Source organism: Pipistrellus hanaki (assembly GCF_964339955.1).
Source record: "Pipistrellus hanaki genome assembly, chromosome: 8".
Classification (NCBI taxonomy): Eukaryota; Metazoa; Chordata; class Mammalia; order Chiroptera; family Vespertilionidae; genus Pipistrellus; species Pipistrellus hanaki.
The window spans coordinates 61,993,455-62,012,641 of NC_140510.1; the positions used below are offsets into that span (position 1 = coordinate 61,993,455).

Sequence of the window (19,187 nt, forward strand, 5' to 3'; positions counted from 1 at the left end):
TAAGGCAAATGTACTAAAAAGATGCAATCCCTTGAAAATCACAAAATACAAATTAAAACATCTCTTGCTGAATGTATATCTGATGACTGAGATGCAATGAATACCAATATAGCATATGCATTAATAAATCCTTAATGTATACATTCATTTTGAGGGATTGGAAAGTTTCATATTATTAATTTGTATTTAATATCACATTTACATGTATATTATTTTAAAGCATGACATGCCTTTAAGGGGAAAGATGGTACAGATGCATTGAGTAACCTGAATTAAAGAAGGATCCATGCTGCAGGGAAATGCAGTAGAAAGTAAGTTGCCCCAAAACACAAAATGCTGATAAAAATGTAAAAGAGCATGGTTAGCCCATGGCAATTAGCTTTAAGGCCACTGTTGCTCAAGCCTATTTATACCAGCTCAACTGAATAAAATGTCACTGACCTTCCTATTGGTGGGTCACAGGTTTTTCTTTTACTCATTTTTAATATAGTTAAAACACGTCTATAATAGCTATTAAAATACTGCTACCCTGTAGTTCAGTTTACTTTACACAACAATTCCCCTACAGATCAGAATTTTTTTGGAGGTGTACATGACAACACGGACACTGCTTTTCCAGCTGTAAAAAAGAAAGAATAAAAATCAGTATTTCAATAATTAATTTCTTAAGAAACCTATGAATAAAAGAAATATCTACTTAAATAATTTTTGGATTTCAAGAGTTTTGGGGCTTGATCTGAGAAACAAATGTTCAAATCCCTCCTAAATAAAGTTACTCTATATGGTATTAAATACAGTTATTATTTTATGATTTTGCCAACAGCATAAAGAAAAGCTAATCCAATGTATATACAAATGAGAAGTCAGATTAGAAAAAAAACCACTTTGCTATACAACTCTAATCATTGCATTTTAGGGGAAAAAATCCTCTTCATTTTATTGACTAAAAAAGAAACCACAAAGAGAATGTAAAAGGCAGAAGTAAATGTATTTCAAGAAGCTTTAATATTTGATGTATAAGTTGTGTTTTCTTTAAAAAAAAATTAACTTTGAAAATGAAGCCATACTACATTTTCAGCAAAAACATTTTCCCCAATCAAGGGCAATAAGATATAAAGGACAGTATAACTTTAAGTCATAGCTGGGATATTTCTTAAGCTCCATGTCAGAGATATATTACACACTTGAAGCTCCACTTCTCTGAGAAGTTTAGGAGAGTTCTTAGAGATTGCTCAACTGGTTAATGAAGACTGTGAACTTGCTTTTTTATTCTTTACTCAAATGTATGAATTTGAAGGATCTGGCATGCAGATGTTTTAAAGGCTAAGAAAAGAGAGCTAAAAGAGAACATCTTTACTCACAAATGTGTACCAACTACAACTTGCTACGTGGCACTATCTGCTTCTGTGCTTCATAGTAAATCCTTTAACTTGCTTCAGAGTGCACGTGCTGGATATAGAGCCCCTTTTGTCCCTGGGGGAGAAAAATAGGAGCTCAATGAGAAACTAGATGATACCACATTAGGAATTCATTTTTGGAAAACCTCCAAATGATAAAAGTCATCAAAGATGCACAACCTTATATTTTAAAAAAAACCCATAAAATAAAGAAACACTTAAAAAACTTACAACCAATTTTATAATTTTTTAAAAAAAATTATTGGTTTTTAGAGAGATGAAGAGAGGGAGAGAGAGAGGGACGAGGAAAAGAAGGGGAGGGAGTTAGATGGAGGTAGGTAGGGAAGGTGGGAAGGAGGGAGACAGACAGACATTGATTCACAGCCTCCTGAACATGCCCTGACCAGGAATGCAATCTGCCTCCTTTTGGTAAACAGGATGATGCTCTGGCCAACTGGGCCATCAGACAGTGTCCTACAACCATTCATTAGTTAAGCAAGATAAAATAATAGACTAATTATTTCTGATTTGAATTTAGAAAAATGTAGCAGATGAAAAATATATATAAATTTAAAAGAATCTTAATGCTTGTACATATATATACATACACACATATAAGTGTATATATACATACATACACATATATATTAGGAAGTAACAAATGTATTGGCTAAATTTTACTTAGAACTTAATTCCATATATAACAATTATTCATTATTTAATTTAAACCAACAATATGTGCATGCAGTACAAAGCATATAAAAACATACAAAGAAAACAAAGTGTCCACAGATCCTGTCCTATCACCACTCAGGTCCCCACAATCTCTATAATCAATTTTTGTGCATCATTCTAGATGAGATACTCATCCTATACTTGTATGCATCAGAAGCACAGTAAATGCTTATATTTAGAAATAACACTAAAAAGATGTGTCTGAAGGATTATAGTCTTGGGACATTAAAAATTGAAGTTTTACAATAATAAACAAAGCTCACAAATTGTAGAACATTATCTCCCAGAAATGTGGCATTCTCTATATGCCATTTACTGGATTTCAGTCTAATTAACTTTCCACTGGGACATTCTATTCTATAGCAACAGCTTATCTTAGGAGAATCTTGAGTTGGTCGAGTATTACAGACTTAGATCATAAAGGTGGACATGAAAAAGACAGCTACTGGAAAAAGCCAAATTACTCCTGTAGCCAATCAGAGTTACTTAAATTAAGAGTAAATCCAACTTTTCTACAAAGATTTAATGCCGAACTATCCCAATTACTAGTATTCTGCTTATGTAAAATAAATCAAAATCTATTTTCTTACTTTCCCTTATTAGACTGTGACATTTTTGGTAATATATTTTGACAATAAATAAACTTCTCATTTGGAGTTAAGATATTAATTCCCGAAGTTTTCTCCTTTAGAATCTACTAGGTAACCAGAACTGATATCCTATATAATAAAATCCTAATATGCAAATTGACCAACCGGAGGAACAACCGGTTGCTATGATGCGCACTGACTACCAGGGGGCAGATGCTCAACACAGGAGCTGCCCCGATGGCCAGGGCACCAGAGGCCGGGCTCACAGCTGGTGAGTGCAGCAACGGTGGAGGGAGCCTCTCCCACCTCTGAAGCAGCGATAAGGATGTCCCAGAGAGCGGGCCTGGGCCTTCAGTCAGACCTCCCTGAGGACTCCCAGGCTGCAAGAGGGTGCAGGCCAGGCTGAGGGACTGCCACCCCCCCCCTCATGAGTGCACAGTTTTCATGCACCAGGCCTCTAATTCTGTTATAAAATTAAGGACACAAAATTTCTCTCAAAATCACGGATGATCTTAGATCTCTACTTTCTAAGCCCAGTGGTTCCCAAACATCAGTAATTTACCAACTTCATGGTTTTACTCATATTCACACAGCACATTTACTCTGTTACACTAATCTTTTCTTTAACCCAACTGTTTAAAAGGAAATTTTACATCATTACCTTAAACCACAGTTTAAATACACATCACAGAAACTATTACGAAAACCCTCAATCATACACCACCTAGAATCAAGTCAGTCACGTCCCACTCATGAAAAGTATCCCAATTTTGGCACACAATGGTTCATGCTTTTCTTTCTTATTTTCTATGCCAAAACACTGGTACCCAGAGAAAAAGCATAGGGAGTGACAGAAACAAATTGGGTCAAACTGATCATGGTTGCACAAATTTATATAATTGCCTAATTACAAAGAAAAGAAAAAGAAAAAAAAGGCCAATTCTTGATCACTCATCGTGTGGACCTAGTTCAAGGTTTTAATCTAGGCCACCTGCTTCAGTACTCTTTCCAAGCAACTATCCTTAAAAGAATGTGTTTATTAGAAAGTCAGGGTGTAGCAATCCAAAATTAACTTTAGCTTAATAAAAATCACTGAAAACTTGAAAAATATAAATGATCGAGTTTTAAAATATGCTTTTGAATCCACAGAAAAACAACTTTGAAACCAGAAAGTAGGAGAGTCCAACCAAACTTCGTAATCCTAAAATGAGGCAGCCCTATCGGACAGGAAGGAACAGAACACCACAATTTCCTTTTGGAAAGAATAGCAAAGCCAATTCACAAGCGTTTGAAACAAAAAAGACAGAAGCTCCCCGCACCCCGCCCCCACTCCCCCAATGTAATCACACGGGGAAAAACTGCTAAGTACAACTGCGTGGTACTAATTCTTTCCAAATCCATTTTCCTAAGGGATTTTTCTCTGGGATCTCATCATTAGTTAAGGACATTGACACAGAAGCCAATGCTTTTCATCTAGGGAGAGAAAACACACAAGTTAAAATTTGCACTGCAGCTAAAATTTCTCCACGGAGGAGAGGCCTGGAAACAACTGGTTCTATATTTGGGAACAAAGAACAAGGGCCCCAGGCTTTTCTTATCTTCTGCAATTAAGAGACACCTCCACCCCTGAGAGCCTTCTCCTCCCCGGAGAGGAGCGCCTTGCTCCACGGCTGCAGGTCATGACTCGTCCCGCACACCCAGGGCAGGGGCCGGGCTCGGCGGGAAGGGAGCGGAGCTCAGCTCCCCGCTCCCGGGAGGGATTCAATCCCGGGCCGCTCAGGCAGGTGCACCTGCGAACAAGGATGCTCACAGGCAGGGCCCGCCGCCTGGGCCTCTCGCTGCGCCTGACCCGGCTTTCCACAAGGCCTTTCTTTTCCAACACGTACTTTCCACGAAGTCAAAAGAAAAACAAAACAACGGCACAAACTACTTTTCGAGACGGCAGGTGCCTAGCTCAAGGTCACACACTTAAAGATGCAAAGACCTTGACCCGGAGGGAGGGAAGACGACCAGCAAAGCGCCTGGTTCAAGCTCAGGCCCTCTCTAGGTGTTCCCCTCCTCCCCCGAGCTATAGACTAAAAAAAAAAAAAAAAAAAAAAAAAAAAAGGTCCAAATGTTTTGACAATGAGGCAGCGACCTAGAGAGGGTGAAGAGGTTGCTCCAAACGTTTGCAGGGCAGTTTCCCCACAGGGCCAGATGGGGAAGCCAGGCCTGAGAAGGCGGAAGGTCTGGGGTGAAGGCGAAAAGCCCCAGGGGTCCGGGGTCGGGCAGGGGAGGCAGCAGGGACGCACCGGGGCTGACGCGGGTCCCTCCGGCGGCCGGAGGATCCCGGCCTCGGCGCCGGGCTGCAGGTCGCGGGTCGGGAAGACGTCAGTACTCACCCCTGGGCCCGCTGGAGGGCCCCCGGCGAGGGCCGTCGCCCGCCGGCTCCTGGCGGCTCAGGTGGGCGCTCTCGGAGGCCGTTGGCCGAGCGCACGGAGGCGCCCGGGCGAAACACCGGCCAGAGCGGCCCGCAGCGGGCCGGCAGAGACGCGAGAACGGCCGGGGCTAGCCCTTCCCGGGACCCGTAGCGCAGGCCGCGCCGCGGTCACGTGACGCGGCGGCGCCGTGGGCGGGGCCTTGACTCCGGGATGCAGACCGTTGGTGTGTCTCTGGCCTGGGCCGCGTACCAACCGCAGGGAACGGCTCCTCACGGTAGGTGTTTGGTTCACGTACAGGTAGCGTTCGTGGTCTCTGAGACCCTCATGTCCGCAAGGAAACTTGCGGCAGCCAGTTAAATAGCTATGCTCAGGGCCGCCGCCATCAGGACCTCTGGCGAGAGGTCTGGGACGCTGCCCTTGTCGCCAGTTCTGCAAGTGACTTGTAGTTAAAAATGTAATTTAGTGGGGTGACCTTGGTGAATAACATTTATAGGTTTTTAAAAAATATATATATATTATTCATTTTTTTAAAAAAATATGTTTTATTGATATTTTACAGAGAGGAAGGGAGAGAGATAGAGAGCTACAATAGAAACGTCGATGAGAAACATCGACCAGCTGCCTCCTGCACACCCCCTACCGGGGATGTGCCCGCAACCAACGTACATGCCCTTGACCGGAATCGAACCTGGGACCTTTCAGTCCGCAGACCGACCACTGAGCCAAACAGGTTTCGGCTGTTTTTTTTTTTTTTTTTTTTTTTTTTTTTTTGCAGAGAGGAAGAGAGAGGGATAGAGAGTTAGAAACATTGGTGAGAGAGGATCATGGGTCAGCTGCCTCTTGCACACACCCCTCTTCACTACCGCCACCCCCTTTCTCCTGTTAGTCACCATCCTGCACGTGATTAATCTTAAATGCTTTAATGCTGGTGGCTGTTTAGGTTCCTTAACTCTCAGGCGCCTCCCTTGACAGTGACCCTAGTTTGACGGGCTCCCCTGATCTTTCTAGACGAGGATCCCGGAGGACTCGGGTTTCACTGTAGTCAGTCTCGTTTTGTTTTCAAGCTTTCGGAGACCTCTCTTTGGATCTAGCCATCTTTCCTTCCGCGGGAAAAACCAGGTCCGTGTCCACCAACCCTGGGGCGGACTGGCGCCGAATCGCGGAATACTCTGTATGACTGGACTGGAGCCGAACAATTTCCCTAGAATTAAGATATTCCAGAGATGTTGCCATTGTTCAAGATAATTTGGGAGGCCCTCTGAGAATGGCATTCTTGGGACTCTTCATAGCAATGGCAAGTCAATCCTCCTTAAGAGATTTATTTTAGGACTCATTGGACTTTCCAAACCAACGTTTTTTGGAGGCAGAAAGAGACCGAGGTGGATAAGCCATCTATGACCACAACCTTTAGGAAGGAGGGCCCTGCTGCTTCCACCACTACCCTTTGACCTTTTAATTAATTGCAATTTAGCTTTTTTTACTCTTGTCCTCTTCCCCCCAAGAAAAAACGAACTTTTAAGATTGTGTGGCTGAAAACAAAAAAGGGAAGTAACCTCACAGGGTTATCTGATCATAAGTAACTAACTGGGCAGGTCTTGGTGAGTATTGATGCCCCAGGCACATAATTTTTAGTGAGAGGTTTGTCTTTGTCTTAAGCAAGCCCTGTACATGGAGGTTAACACACCTTTGAAATTAGAGTAACCACCTTCAAGAAAGCAGGTGATCTTTTAACTATCCTGTAGAACAATCCCACATCCATATTGAAAGAATAAAAATGTTTAAAAGCTGTCTGTTTTATCTCAACTCCCCAAGGTCCCCCGCCAGTGATGGGAACAGAGCCCTTAAAGCTGTCCCAGGAAACAGCCCCGAGCAAGGAGCAAACGGAGCAAACAGTGCTCTGACATATAAGAGCAGGGGTCTTCAAACTACGGCCCGCGGGCCACATGCAGCCCCCAGGGGAGTCTGATCCTGCCCGCCAGGTTTTTTGGGCAGTGAGCGCAGCCAAGGTGTTACAGTAGGGATTAGTAGTTCATATAGTCCAGCCCTCCAGCTCTCTGAGGGACCGTGATCTGGCCCCCACTTTAAAAAGTTTGAAGACCCCTGTATAAGAGAAACAGGATAACAGAGCAAACAGTGCTCTGACAGTTAAGAGAAACAGGATATGAGATTACCAGACGGGACTCTTGACTAAGCTCAAGCCCTGTCATAAAACATGTTATTAACGAGCTCAGTTCCCCTTTGGAATTCCTTTGTTCCCCTCTTCCCCCTCCGTATGTAACCCCTCCCGATGTGTGGTTTTTGCCTATATATACTTGTAAGACTTTCTGCTCGGGGCTTGACTCCTCTGCTCCTGCGTGAGTTATGAGTTGAGCCCCAGCGCGCTGGAATAAAGCCTCTTGCTGTTTGCATCAAGTGACGCCTCCTGCGGTTGATTGGGGTCGCCATCGATCCGTGGGACAGAGTGAGGGTCTCCCTCTGGGGGTCTTTCAATATCATTTTCCTTAGTTCCCTCCTTAATTTTAAATGCATAAAAGAAGCTGCAAACTGTTATTTTCCAGAGCATTTGAGATCTTGCTGCCCCGACATGTTTGGCTCAAATAAACTCAGGACATTTCTTAGGTAATTCACTTACCAATCCAAAGTCTTCTCCTTTACTCCTGATCACCCTTAATCTTCCTGAACCGTTTGATTCTGTTAATGAGACTTGAGAATGATGTGTGAAAGCATCTAACACTGTTGGTAGTATCTCGAAAAACAAAAAAAAAACACAACACCCGAAAAAAGGCATATTTCTCTCTCTTACCTGGAAACTCTACTGCCTTGTGTCTTGTGAAAAGAGCTTCATTCTGGGACTTCATTCATATGTCTGTCCATTCCTATTTATCATTAACTTTCACCACATTGCCTCAAATCTTTTGTGGGAAAAGGTGGCATAAAAATCTGAATAGGTTTCATCCATTTAGTCTCATCTTATTGCATAGTTCTAGCCCAAGTGTCCTGTTGAAGCTTTGATCCCAAAACTGTTTCAAACTCAAATTTCTTCCTCATCTCAATCCAGATACTTTCTCCTGAATTTCCTTTTTCAGTTAATTTCAGTCACCAAGGTTCAAAATTCCAAAGTCGCCTTTCACTGTCTCCCAAGTCCCCCATCTTTACAGTCTCTCACCTCAATGTCAACTGTCCACTTTCCATGTACTTTCTGTTCCCATTGCTAGACTACCTGTATATTACCCTTTTAACTGGACTCCCCCTCTTCAATCTTTTTCTTTCTCTAATTTGTCTTAAACCTTGGAACCATAAAGAACCTATTTTTACAAACTGTGATAAGAAATATGCACAACATGTCCATAATAAAACTAAATGAAGTGTCCATTAATTGGGAATTCATTGACATATAGTAAATCCATGAAATTAATGATTAGTTCTTATTTATGAGAATGTGTCCACAATCTGTTAACTTCTGTATTGTTTATTGTTTTTACAGTGAACATATTTTAAAATTTAAAATTTTTAAAATTTAAAAAAATTATTTTCACTTGGAAAAAATAAGACCAGATATAATTTTTAAAATTGTATTATTAGACAATACAATAAAATTATATTTTCACTATAATTACAGAAATATTAGTACATCACAATATTGTAATATTGTCAAGATATAATATAAAATATTCAATATATTTTAAATATATTTCATTTGGATACAGAGTGAATATTAAATTGTTCTGAAGCAGTAAGTTACATTTGATGCAAAGAAAAATCTTTGTAAGTTAAATTAGCAATAAAACTCAAATATTGTATTATTGTAATTCTTTTTATAAATAAGTTACTTAATAATATTTATCTTGCAAAACGAGGGACCTCCGAGCAAGCTGTGAAATTCCAAAGGTGAAGCCCCAAATATAAAAGAAACAAGTTATTTTACATTTTATCTGCAAAGTTAAATCTTCATAACTTTATAAACTCAGATTATAAAGCTACTACTATAGAAAGTAATGCACAGGAGCTATGTTTTAATGCTCAGTCTTAGAAGTATGTTTGAGCAGCTTAGTATGGCTTCATTGGAATTTAGCATTACTTGTCTTCCTCAGAAGTTAAACACTGATGAGACTGCAAGAAAGATGGAGATTGGGGGATAAGCGGCAGCCAGTTATTTGGCATTAGCACCAATCTAGGGCTTTTATTTATTAGTAACATTAGATAACCTTAAGTTCATTTGTGAGTTTGACCTTACAAGAGAGGGACAGGTAGAGAACACTGGTAGCCAGCTCTACTTGGTAACTGCCTGTACACTTGTGGTTTTGGGGGGTGTTTGCCCAGAGCAGTTTTTTTTTTTTTTTTCAATCTTTAGGGTGCATTGGAAATCACCGGGAGGACTCGTTAAAACAGATTTCTGGGACTTACCCCGAGTTTCTCATTCTGTAGGTCTGGGTTGGCCCTAGAATTTGCATCTATGACAAGTTTCCATGTGCTTCTGGTCCAGGGACCACACTTCAAGAACTCCTGGTCTGTGGAGGGTTTGTGAAGACCCGTTAACCCTCCATGCCAGGATAGTGCAATTTGGACAGTAAGATATTTTTAGAGGAAAAAGTTATTATATTAGGGGAGTCTAAACAAGTAATCTGAGTATAAAAAGTGCTTCTTCATTTCAATGTAAAAATGGCTTGACAGCAGTCATTTGAGCAGTGGAGGATGCGGACCATGGTCACAGTCTGTGCTGTCTTTTGGGGGCCACATCTTCACTTCCAGAGCAACTGAGATTGAAGCAACAAAACCAGAATTTAAATATCAGCACCACCAACTCCACCTAGGTGGGTCAAGAAACATATTTAGAGCTTTTTCTTAGGTTGCCTGACTTCTGAGACTCATCAAATAGTGCTACCATCAAGTATAAGTGTTTTTTTATGTTTTGCAGATATATATATATATATAATTTTCTCCTCTTAGTGTTTCTGTAATTTAGCACAGTGCCTGAATATCGCTTGGCGCTGAATAAAATGCTTGTTAAGTTGAATTAAGTATTTCTGGGAATGCATCAACACACTGAAAAGCAAGTTTTATAACACTGCCAAGCTATACAATTTGTACATTAATATTTTACATAGTGGACTCTCTCAATATAGTTTGAAAGGATATGTAATATAAAAAATATGTTTTTACCAAAGAAGAATTAGAGAAGTAACAAAGGGATATCAAAATATCCAAATTAAATGGAATATTTAGAGCAAAGGAAAAATATTCTGAGCCTGATAATCCTACTAATACCTTAAGTTCTTTCATGGATTACTGAACTACTCAATTATATGCACTAACATTTATAGCAGCAAGGATAAAGAACATATCTAAGTAGTTTTCTTTTTATTATTTTTGGTTGTGCTGATAAGAGAAAAGTCAAAATTTAGACACATTTTAGAGTTTGTGTATAAAAATATTCTATTAAAATAAGTCACTAAAGTTAAAAATTGTTCCTACTTGGAACACAAGTAGGCTATATTGCTACAATGGACAAACAAAATTCAATGGGCAAACAAACAGACTTTAAAAATACAAAACAAAGCCATACAGTGTTTCCACAGCTATTGTGATTCCATTCAGGGAACCCCCTTTTGGCCTTAGTGTTGGGGATGTTTAAAAGAGCCCTAGGAAGTCTGTGCACCTCAGTTTAATTCTGGTTCCCTCCAGCCTTAGGCTAATTAACATATCTGAAAGTCCAGTTCCATCAATGAAGGCTTATAATCCACTCACCCTATCTCCTCTACTTAGCATCTAAAGTCTTGGGAAGTAGGTGGGGCAATCTAAAACTGATAGAGCCTCTCTGAGTCTCAAAGACTGGAATAGAAGGGGGCAAATCTTGGGAATTTAGTGGACCAAATAGGTCTTCACTTGTCACATCAAACTTTATACAATCACCATTTAGATAGAGCCTTAGATCCAGATGGAATACAATTTCAGTGATATTTTGTGAAAACTCTGCTGCCTTACCAGAGGGGACTTTGAAACACAGATTTAGAGATCAGGATCACAGAGCTAACTTAAATAACTGCTTTTTTGTGTGAGGTACACGGATAGAAACTTTGTACCAAGCCATCCTAGAGCGATATTGTTTGGTTAGAGAAAAAAACTTAAATAAATGCATTTAAATACTTAACCAATAAGTGCATCATTACTTGATTACTTAAGATGAAAAATAACAGTTTTGTATTCATTGATTTCTTCATTGTCTTCTCTTCATGCACACCCGACAGCGACTTATGATCTTTTCTAACTCCCCAGCTTTCACAGTTGATGGAATAGGTTTTCTGAAAATAAATAAATAAGAAAGAAAAAGACAAATATCATCAATTTGTAGTTAAAAAGGAAATGCTTGTTGTGTTTGAGTTTTCTTAATGCATATTATAGCTCATCTAAACTTTATTATAGAAGGTAAATTTCTGAAAAGGTATATATGTAAACATGTTATGATTTTAGTTGTACTCCCGTAGCACAGAGGAAACATACAGATCATCTTTTTGTAATGAAAACTACACCTGCTTTTTAAATAGCCTGCCTTAAAACTTGTCCAATACAATAAATTAAAATTAGCAGATCATTTAATGGTTTTATTCAGTAATTTATTATCAATCTACATCTAAATGTTAACCAATTAATGGCCACACATCCAAAAGAGAAACCATCTCCACATCTTGTTTTTATGCTATAGACGCTTATGGCATACAAAGGGTTAAATACATCTAGTGATGCCTTTGTTGGTACAGTAGTACAAAACCATGGCTACCTGTTGATTCTTACAAACTAGAAATGCCAAGCTAAACAGGATATTATTGGTATGGGAGCTTTTAAAAATATGAGTACATCAACAACAGGTAATCAAAATCTAACATAGGCAACCTTTTAATAGTTCTGCAATTAAGTCATTAGATTAAATTTTATTTTGAATAATTACCTGAACATTCGTTTTGGGTTTAGTGAAGCCAACCAGAAACTGTAGGAGTTTGAATAGTAGTTGCACGTTCCTCTTCCATGACATTCTATGAAGGGACTGGCGCGGAATTCTTCCAGGCAGGACCCCGGGGATGCCAGTGCTTGCCCAGAGCCCTCAGAACCTGCACTTGTGAACTGTCACAACGAAAGTGTCAGAATTAACAATTCTGTGCATGGTGTTGAAATTTTTAGTGCCATATATATATATATATATATATATATATATATATATATATATATGGTAGAAGACAAGGAAAAAAAGCATGATTTTAGCTTCTTACACTTCTTTGCTCAGATTTGCTAGCATTCCATTTACTTGCCAAATTGAACTATAGTCATCAAAAAGGAAGTAAAAACTTTCTTTTGCCTAGAATTCTCTATTGTCTTGTCTTATGTCCTTCGTAGACCATTTACTGTCTGTGCTCATTCCTGTTGTTATTGTGTCTTCTTGTTTATTGTCTACCTTCTCCACTAGGATAGAAGCTCCACAAGAGCAGGGACTTTGGTTCACTGCAGGTATCTTTAGGACCTAGACCATTCATGCATATGGTAGGTGTTGATGTTTGAAATAATGGACAGTTGTGAGTAAAGAAGGAGGACTAACGTCTCATAAATGATGCTTTACAGAATATGAATAACCACTAACTACATGGTCAGTTCATAGATTTTTTAATTTAGCACTTATATTAGGCGAATTTTTCTTAAAAAGGCGATTTCTCTCAGTTCCCATCTTCATATGAATGCATAAAGATTTCGGGACAGATTTAGATGCAAATCCTAGTTTTACTACTTATTTATTGTGGGACCTTGGGGAAATTATTCATTTTTTTTAATGTAAATCTGTAGATGATACAAACTATCTTGCAGTGTTTTCATAAGGATTATGGAGTATGTATATAAAATATGTACCACATTTTAAAAAATAGACATTTTATTAGCAATACTGTAGTAACTGTTTACCTAAATGCCTTATTTAGAATCTGTGAGTAATTTCCTGAGATTTTTTTTCAAATGCTCCATTTTTTACCAACCCCTCCCCCCAACTTACTGGTTTTTTTTAAAAGAGAGTATATTTTCAGATTTACAAGCAAATGTTCATGACATATGAGTTGATGACAATCACATTTTGGGGGCATTTAGTATTTTATAAGCAGTTTTTACTATGAATTTGCTGTCCCTTTTTCCTTACCATGATGAAAGAAAATCCTGTCCAGAGAGAAATCCAGTCATGGGGACATGCGGGAATGTCAGTGGTTTGGCTGTGAATGGCTATGGCAATCGCAGGACCTTCACAGACAGTGCATCTGTAACATGACACAAAGAATGTGGGGGCATCACTTTTTACACTGTGATGTGCTGTTTACAGTGTGATTACAAATTGAGTAATTTGCTTGGTTTCATCACAAAACTAAAGGATTGAATTTTTACCTGCTAATATAAGGCTGCAGGGCCCTGCCAGTAACTGGAGCCATGTCCATTGGCATCGGAGCTGGTGTTGACAGCCAGTATGAATAATCATTTCGAGATGCGAAATTACATACTTCATTGATGTTACAGAATAGGAATGGCATTGTGGTAAATCGCTGTAGGCAGCTTCCAAGAGTTCCTAATAAAACATCAGACTAGGTATCACTTTCAGTAACATTAAAACTATTTTGAATATTGTTACTAGATAGAGACAAATTAAAACATAATCTATGGCAAAAACTGAAAAACAACACTAAAGAGTTATAACTGCTGAGGGGTGGGAGCGACTGGGAAGAGGTAAATGGGGGAAAAAGAAGACTTACCAGGTATGTAGTACATTAAACAATAATTTTTTTTTTTTAAAAATTATAACTTGGAAGAGTTATATGACAAAATATGCTATATAAGTTTAAAAAATGATAGAAATTAAAGATTCCTCTTTCTCCTATCCATAATACTTTCATGGCTCTTTCCCGAGGACTGGTAGAGGTTAGTTGGAAAAATGTTTTTGCTTCAAAGTATTTCTACTTCTCCATATGAATATAATAGCTAATAGCCAGATAAAGCTTTAGAAAAGATATTGCTTTTAAGATTAAAAAAGTGATTTAAGTGAAAATTGTTTTTGTTGAACAGGACAAGCTATATTGGCATTTAAGAGCAAGGCTCCTGGCTTCGAGTTCAAGAAGACGGAGTAGCCCTCAGCAGGTGTGGCTCAGTGGTAGAGCGTCAACCTATGAACCAGGAGAAGTCGTGGTTCGATTTCTGGTCAGGGCACATGGCTGGGTTGCGGGCTTGATCCCCATTGTAGGGCATGAAGGAGGCAGCCAATCAGTGGTTCGCTCACATCATTGATGTTTCTATCTCTCTCTTTCCTTTCCTCTCTGAAATCAATAAAAATATATTTTTAAAAAAGATGATGTAAATTCAAGTTCACCTCCTCTCATTGACACCAAAATTACAACTACATATAGAACAGGTATCTCTGAGAACAACCTGAGAAGTAGGAGAACAGATTTTCTACAACTACTGATATTTTTCAAAAAGCCACATTGAAATGGCTAAGAGGGGTAGAGACTAAGTCTAATCAGGACCTTCCCTATCTTCCACTCCCCAAGCAGTGACTCACAAGTAAGAGTGATATCATAACCACAGAGATCTTCCCCAAAGAGCTAGGGGTTCATGCCCTAGCCTGGGAGACCTAAATCAGAAAGAGGAGCCCCTATAACATCTGGCTTTGAAAACCAGCAGGGTTTACATCTGGGAGAGCCAAAGGGAAACCCAGGTTGTGCTCTTTCTCAGTCCTAGCACAGAGGCAGCAGAATGAAAAGCACATAGGTCATATGCGAAGGTGATACATTGAACTAGTTTAGGGTGTATGCTGGAGCAACAGATCTGTTGGAACTTTCTCCTGAGTCAGAGGTGCTGGCAGGTGCCATTCCCCTCTCCCCTTTCTTTAACCTGGCTAGTCTGACAGTGGCAGGTGTCATTTCTGACACTCCATTAACCTCGTGAACATTATTCACCCCACCCTGGCGTTTCCCTGAGGACCCACCCAAGTTAGCACCCGTCCAAAGAGGCTCCTGCCCTGCCACACCCTGTGAAACACTAATTTAAAAGGATATATGTTCCCCCATGTTCACTGCAACATTATTTACAATAGCCAAGATATGGAAGCAACCTAGATGTTCATCAATAGATGAATAAAGAATACATGTACACACCAGAATATTGGCCATTAAAAAGAATGAAATCTTGCCCTTTGTGACAACATGAATAAGTGAAATAAATCAGAGAAAGACAAGTATTTTATGTGTGGAATATACAAAACTAAACAAATGAAAAAAACAAACTCAAAGGTATAAAAATACTAATTGTTGCCTAGGGTTTGGGTGGTGGTGGTATGGACAAAGAGGTGAAGGGGGTGAACAGGTACAAACTTTTATAATCTATATTTGGAACAGTGAGTGGGAACTTGGAACTGGGACATTACCCAGGTCTTGTCCATAAGCTTGTTCGTTTCCTTGTATGAAAAGAAGAGAGAACCCACTATAGAGTGGCTCTGTTCCTTCTGGACAGGAAGGAATGGCTGTGGTCTGACTATGGCGGGTGAAAAGAAAGCCTCTCATCGTCGTCCTGGATGCAGGTGGTCCGGTGTCACCAGGTATCCCCTTCAAACCTGGCGGTCCATCGAATCCAGGTGGTCCTTGAAGAAACACATGTTGCAACACAAAGAACGTCAAACTTGTTCCAAAGTACTAACTTTATATCTGATAAGCCCCAAATATAGAAAAGAGTCACAGAATAGTGGCTTATAAAATGGTCAAACAATATTAAATGCTGAATAATGTCACAAAATGCCTGATATAGATACCGCATAATGCACATATTGTATATTACAAATACAATGCCTGTGTATATCTTATATGAGTGTTCTGAGATCAGACCTTTGTATTTCCCTGAGGTGCCTAGCACAGTGGTCTGCTTCCTGTAGGTCTTAAGTACATCTTTTATGCATACATCAATGCATACAATGGGAACAAGAAGTCAAATATCTATGCTTTGAAAATCTATTCAAGAAGATAAAAAAAATTACATAGGTTTTTCATAAATTCAATAAACAAGGAAAACATTGACAGTTCCTTTCAAAGGTGCAAACTTCAAGAATGTTTTTGATCAATTAGTAAACCAAGTAAAAACCGGACTTTTTGTTCTGTGATAGGAGTTTATGTGGATTAAAACAAGTACTTTTTTTACTTTGTAAATTTTCTCTGCATTTGAGTTAATACACTTTTGTCACTATCCATTTTTCTCATTCCTCCTGTTCTCCTTTTCTTCATCAAATGGGTATTATTTATGATTCTGGCAGAGACTAGCCACCCTCATTTCCCCTGATTCATTTCTGCTGCCACTGCACCCTGACCCTCCACCCCAACCTGATCTGGGTGATGGTTCTTTAGAATTCTAAGGACATGCAGAGCCAGCAGACACTTGGATTTTTGGCCTAGTGAGTCAAGGGAGGTATTGTTCCCCAAACAATCAGGCCATGGAGTCAGGCAGTGTCCTAGTTTAGTCCCAATTATAAGTCAATACTTTTCACAAGGATTTGGTAAAGCCCCAATATTATATATATAATTTTCAGTCTCCTCACTCTTTCTGTTTGACTCTTAGATCCCTTTCTCATTCTTAGGAGGTCTTTTATAGCATTAGGACCAACTATGTCTACTTCAGTGGTTCCCAACCTTTTGTTGGCCATGCCCCACCTAAGCATCTCTAAAATCTTGAAGCACTCCCCTCCCCGTGACATATAATTCTTATTATTCAAAAAGTGAATAATGATTCATGTGCAGGAAGCCTAAAAGGCCATCAACTTGGCCTAAACAAGCTTCCAAAGAATATGGCATCCATGAAAGATAAAAAAGAAAGAAAGGACAGTTGAAATACAGAATAAGAAATTGTTTAAAAAAAAAAGAATAGTAATATGAAGTGATATGAAAAAATAGCAAATAAAGTTTCAGAACATATAGAGTACTGAAATGCATAAGTATGTCACAATATATATTTATATACTGTACAAATAGATAAGGCCCCTAGAACCATAAGAAATGCAAAAACCTCATTGTTAATACTGTAACTCATTCTCAAATTACCTCCATCAAAAATCAATTTGCCTCCCTTAAAAATAAAATTGCCCCTCTGTGGGGTGTGTGCCCCAAATTGGGAACCACCAGTGTTTTTGCTAATCATTCTCAATACAATCTGTACTTAATACCTTTGGTCCCATTCTGAAAGAACTAACTTGGTCAGTAAACTTTTTTTAAATCAATAGAATTATTAGTAAGACTTTTTTTTTTATCACTTGAAAAAACACATTTGAAAGAAAGTCAAATAAATAGTGCTCTAATGTACACTCATGACAATACTAAATTATGAGTTATTATGAAATTGATGTAGTTAACGTTAGCACAATTGATGTAGTTAATGTTAGCACAATTGAATTTTTAAATATCTACTCTTTATAGCCTTATTATAATAGATCTGGGCATATACACTGTAATTGGGAAATCACATTTAGAATTTTTTCTTATTTTAACAAAGTCAGCAATCCTAAGATATAAGATTTGGACATCTAGGTAGTTTGTAGAAGGTAGATTTTGTCCCAGGAGAACATATAGCTTCTGTTCAGACTAAAATATTTTAGAGGCCCCCCCGTCCCCCCACAGAGTTATTGGGTTGTAGTCAAGAATGGCATAGTTAACACATGGCTTTCCTAAGTAAGGATACCGAGTTCTTCTATGTGTATCAGGGTAATATTTCTCTACTTGTATAACACACCCATAAGTAGCTATTATTAACTAAGTACTCCTGTAAAATAAAAACAGCACTGGCCTTTATGAAAATGGAATTAGTGATTCATGAGGACTAAATGTCCTCAAACTAATTTGGTGTCTATTTGTCTAGTTAGGAGGTAGGAAACTTGGTGTATTCCAGTAACTTTTGATTTTATCTTCCAAACTAGAGGCCCAGTGCATGAAATTTGTGCCCAAGATGTGTGTGTGTCCCTCAGCCCAGCCTGCCCCCTCTCCAATCTGGGACATTTCTCTCACAATCCAGGACTGCTGGCTCCCAACTGTTCACCTACCTGCCTGCCTGCCTGATTGCCCTTAACTGCTTTTGCCTGCTAGCCTAATCACTCCCCTGCCAGCCTGATTGATGCCTAACTGCTCCCTTGCTGGCCTGATTGCCCCTAACTGTCCTCCCCTGCCAGCCTGGTCATCCATAACTGTCCTCCCCTGCCAGTCCAGTCACCTCTAATTGCCCTCCCTTGTCCCTCCCTACTTTCCTCCCCTGTAGGCCTGGTCTCCCCAACTGCCCTCCCCTACAGGCCTGGTCGCTCCCAACTGCCCTCCCCTGCCAGTCTGGTCGCCCCTAACTGCCCTCTCCTACATGCCTGGTTGCCCCCAAGTGCCCTCCCCTGCAGACCTGGTCTCCCCCAACTGCCCTCCCCTGCAGATGTGGTTTCCCTACCAACTGTCCTCCCCTGCAGGCTTGATCACCCCCAACTGCTCTACCTTGCAGTCCTGGTCCCTCCCAAATGCCCTCCCCTGCTGGCCTGATTGCCCACAACTGCCCTCCGCTGCCAGCCATCTTGTGGTGGCCATCTTGTGTCCACATGGGGGCAGCCATCTTGTGTGTTGGAGTGATGGTCAATTCACTATTACCTCTTTATTATATAGGATGAGTGTTTTGCTGCTGGTTTTCAGTCTAATTTGAAGAGCACACATGGGAAAATCTAGATTATTATTGTAGCACATATTCAAGTAAGACTTCTCTGTCTATTGAAACAGCTCTCCTGTGAAGGAAATATGCCAGCCATTTACCTTGCTCTCCTTTACAACCTTTGCTGCCTTTTTCTCCAGGTGGTCCAGGGGTTCCAGGTTTTCCATCCTTGCCTGGTTTACCTCTTGGCCCACAGGGTCCTATACATAAAACAACAACAACAACAAAGCAAAACAGAAAAACCAACATTGTATTGAAGAGTTCATATAGGATAAAAGTTCGGGTGATCCAGTTTACCTGGGACGTCCCCAGTTTCAGCA

General features: G+C 39.7%; 2 protein-coding genes and 1 long non-coding RNA gene across 35 annotated transcripts in view; 1 reads left to right on the top strand and 2 right to left on the bottom strand.

Annotated features, from left to right (window-relative positions):
• The window catches only part of MFF (mitochondrial fission factor), a 29,317-nt gene extending 23,987 nt beyond the window's left edge, over window positions 1-5,330 (bottom strand). For 12 of the 32 annotated variants that reach the window (XM_084892893.1, XM_084892888.1, XM_084892884.1 and 9 more), the window contains exons 1-3: window positions 5,104-5,303; window positions 1,362-1,473; window positions 442-619 (exon numbers count right to left, since the gene is read on the bottom strand). In XM_084892893.1, the coding sequence (XP_084749019.1) occupies window positions 442-479 (38 nt within the window). In that variant the 5' untranslated portion in view covers window positions 480-619; window positions 1,362-1,473; window positions 5,104-5,303. Of the gene's footprint in view, window positions 1-441; window positions 620-1,361; window positions 1,474-5,013 lie in introns of all 32 variants that reach the window. The other 20 variants (XM_084892894.1, XM_084892891.1, XM_084892882.1 and 17 more) reach the window with 9 other exon arrangements.
• A 93-nt stretch (window positions 5,331-5,423) lies between these two features.
• On the top strand, window positions 5,424-14,496 carry LOC311626936. Its single transcript, XR_014795797.1, has 3 exons — window positions 5,424-7,052; window positions 7,252-9,953; window positions 14,224-14,496. It is a non-coding gene; the product is annotated as an uncharacterized lncRNA (long non-coding RNA).
• COL4A3 (collagen type IV alpha 3 chain) overlaps window positions 8,598-19,187 on the bottom strand; it is a 116,454-nt gene continuing 105,864 nt past the window's right edge. The window contains exons 47-53 of one of the 2 annotated variants that reach the window (XM_084892874.1): window positions 18,969-19,067; window positions 15,581-15,793; window positions 13,552-13,729; window positions 13,313-13,427; window positions 12,086-12,258; window positions 11,310-11,441; window positions 8,598-9,896 (exon numbers count right to left, since the gene is read on the bottom strand). In XM_084892874.1, the coding sequence (XP_084749000.1) occupies window positions 11,357-11,441; window positions 12,086-12,258; window positions 13,313-13,427; window positions 13,552-13,729; window positions 15,581-15,793; window positions 18,969-19,067 (863 nt within the window). In that variant the 3' untranslated portion in view covers window positions 8,598-9,896; window positions 11,310-11,356. Of the gene's footprint in view, window positions 9,897-9,944; window positions 11,442-12,085; window positions 12,259-13,312; window positions 13,428-13,551; window positions 13,730-15,580; window positions 15,794-18,968; window positions 19,068-19,187 lie in introns of those variants that run through there. The other variant, XM_084892873.1, reaches the window with a different exon arrangement.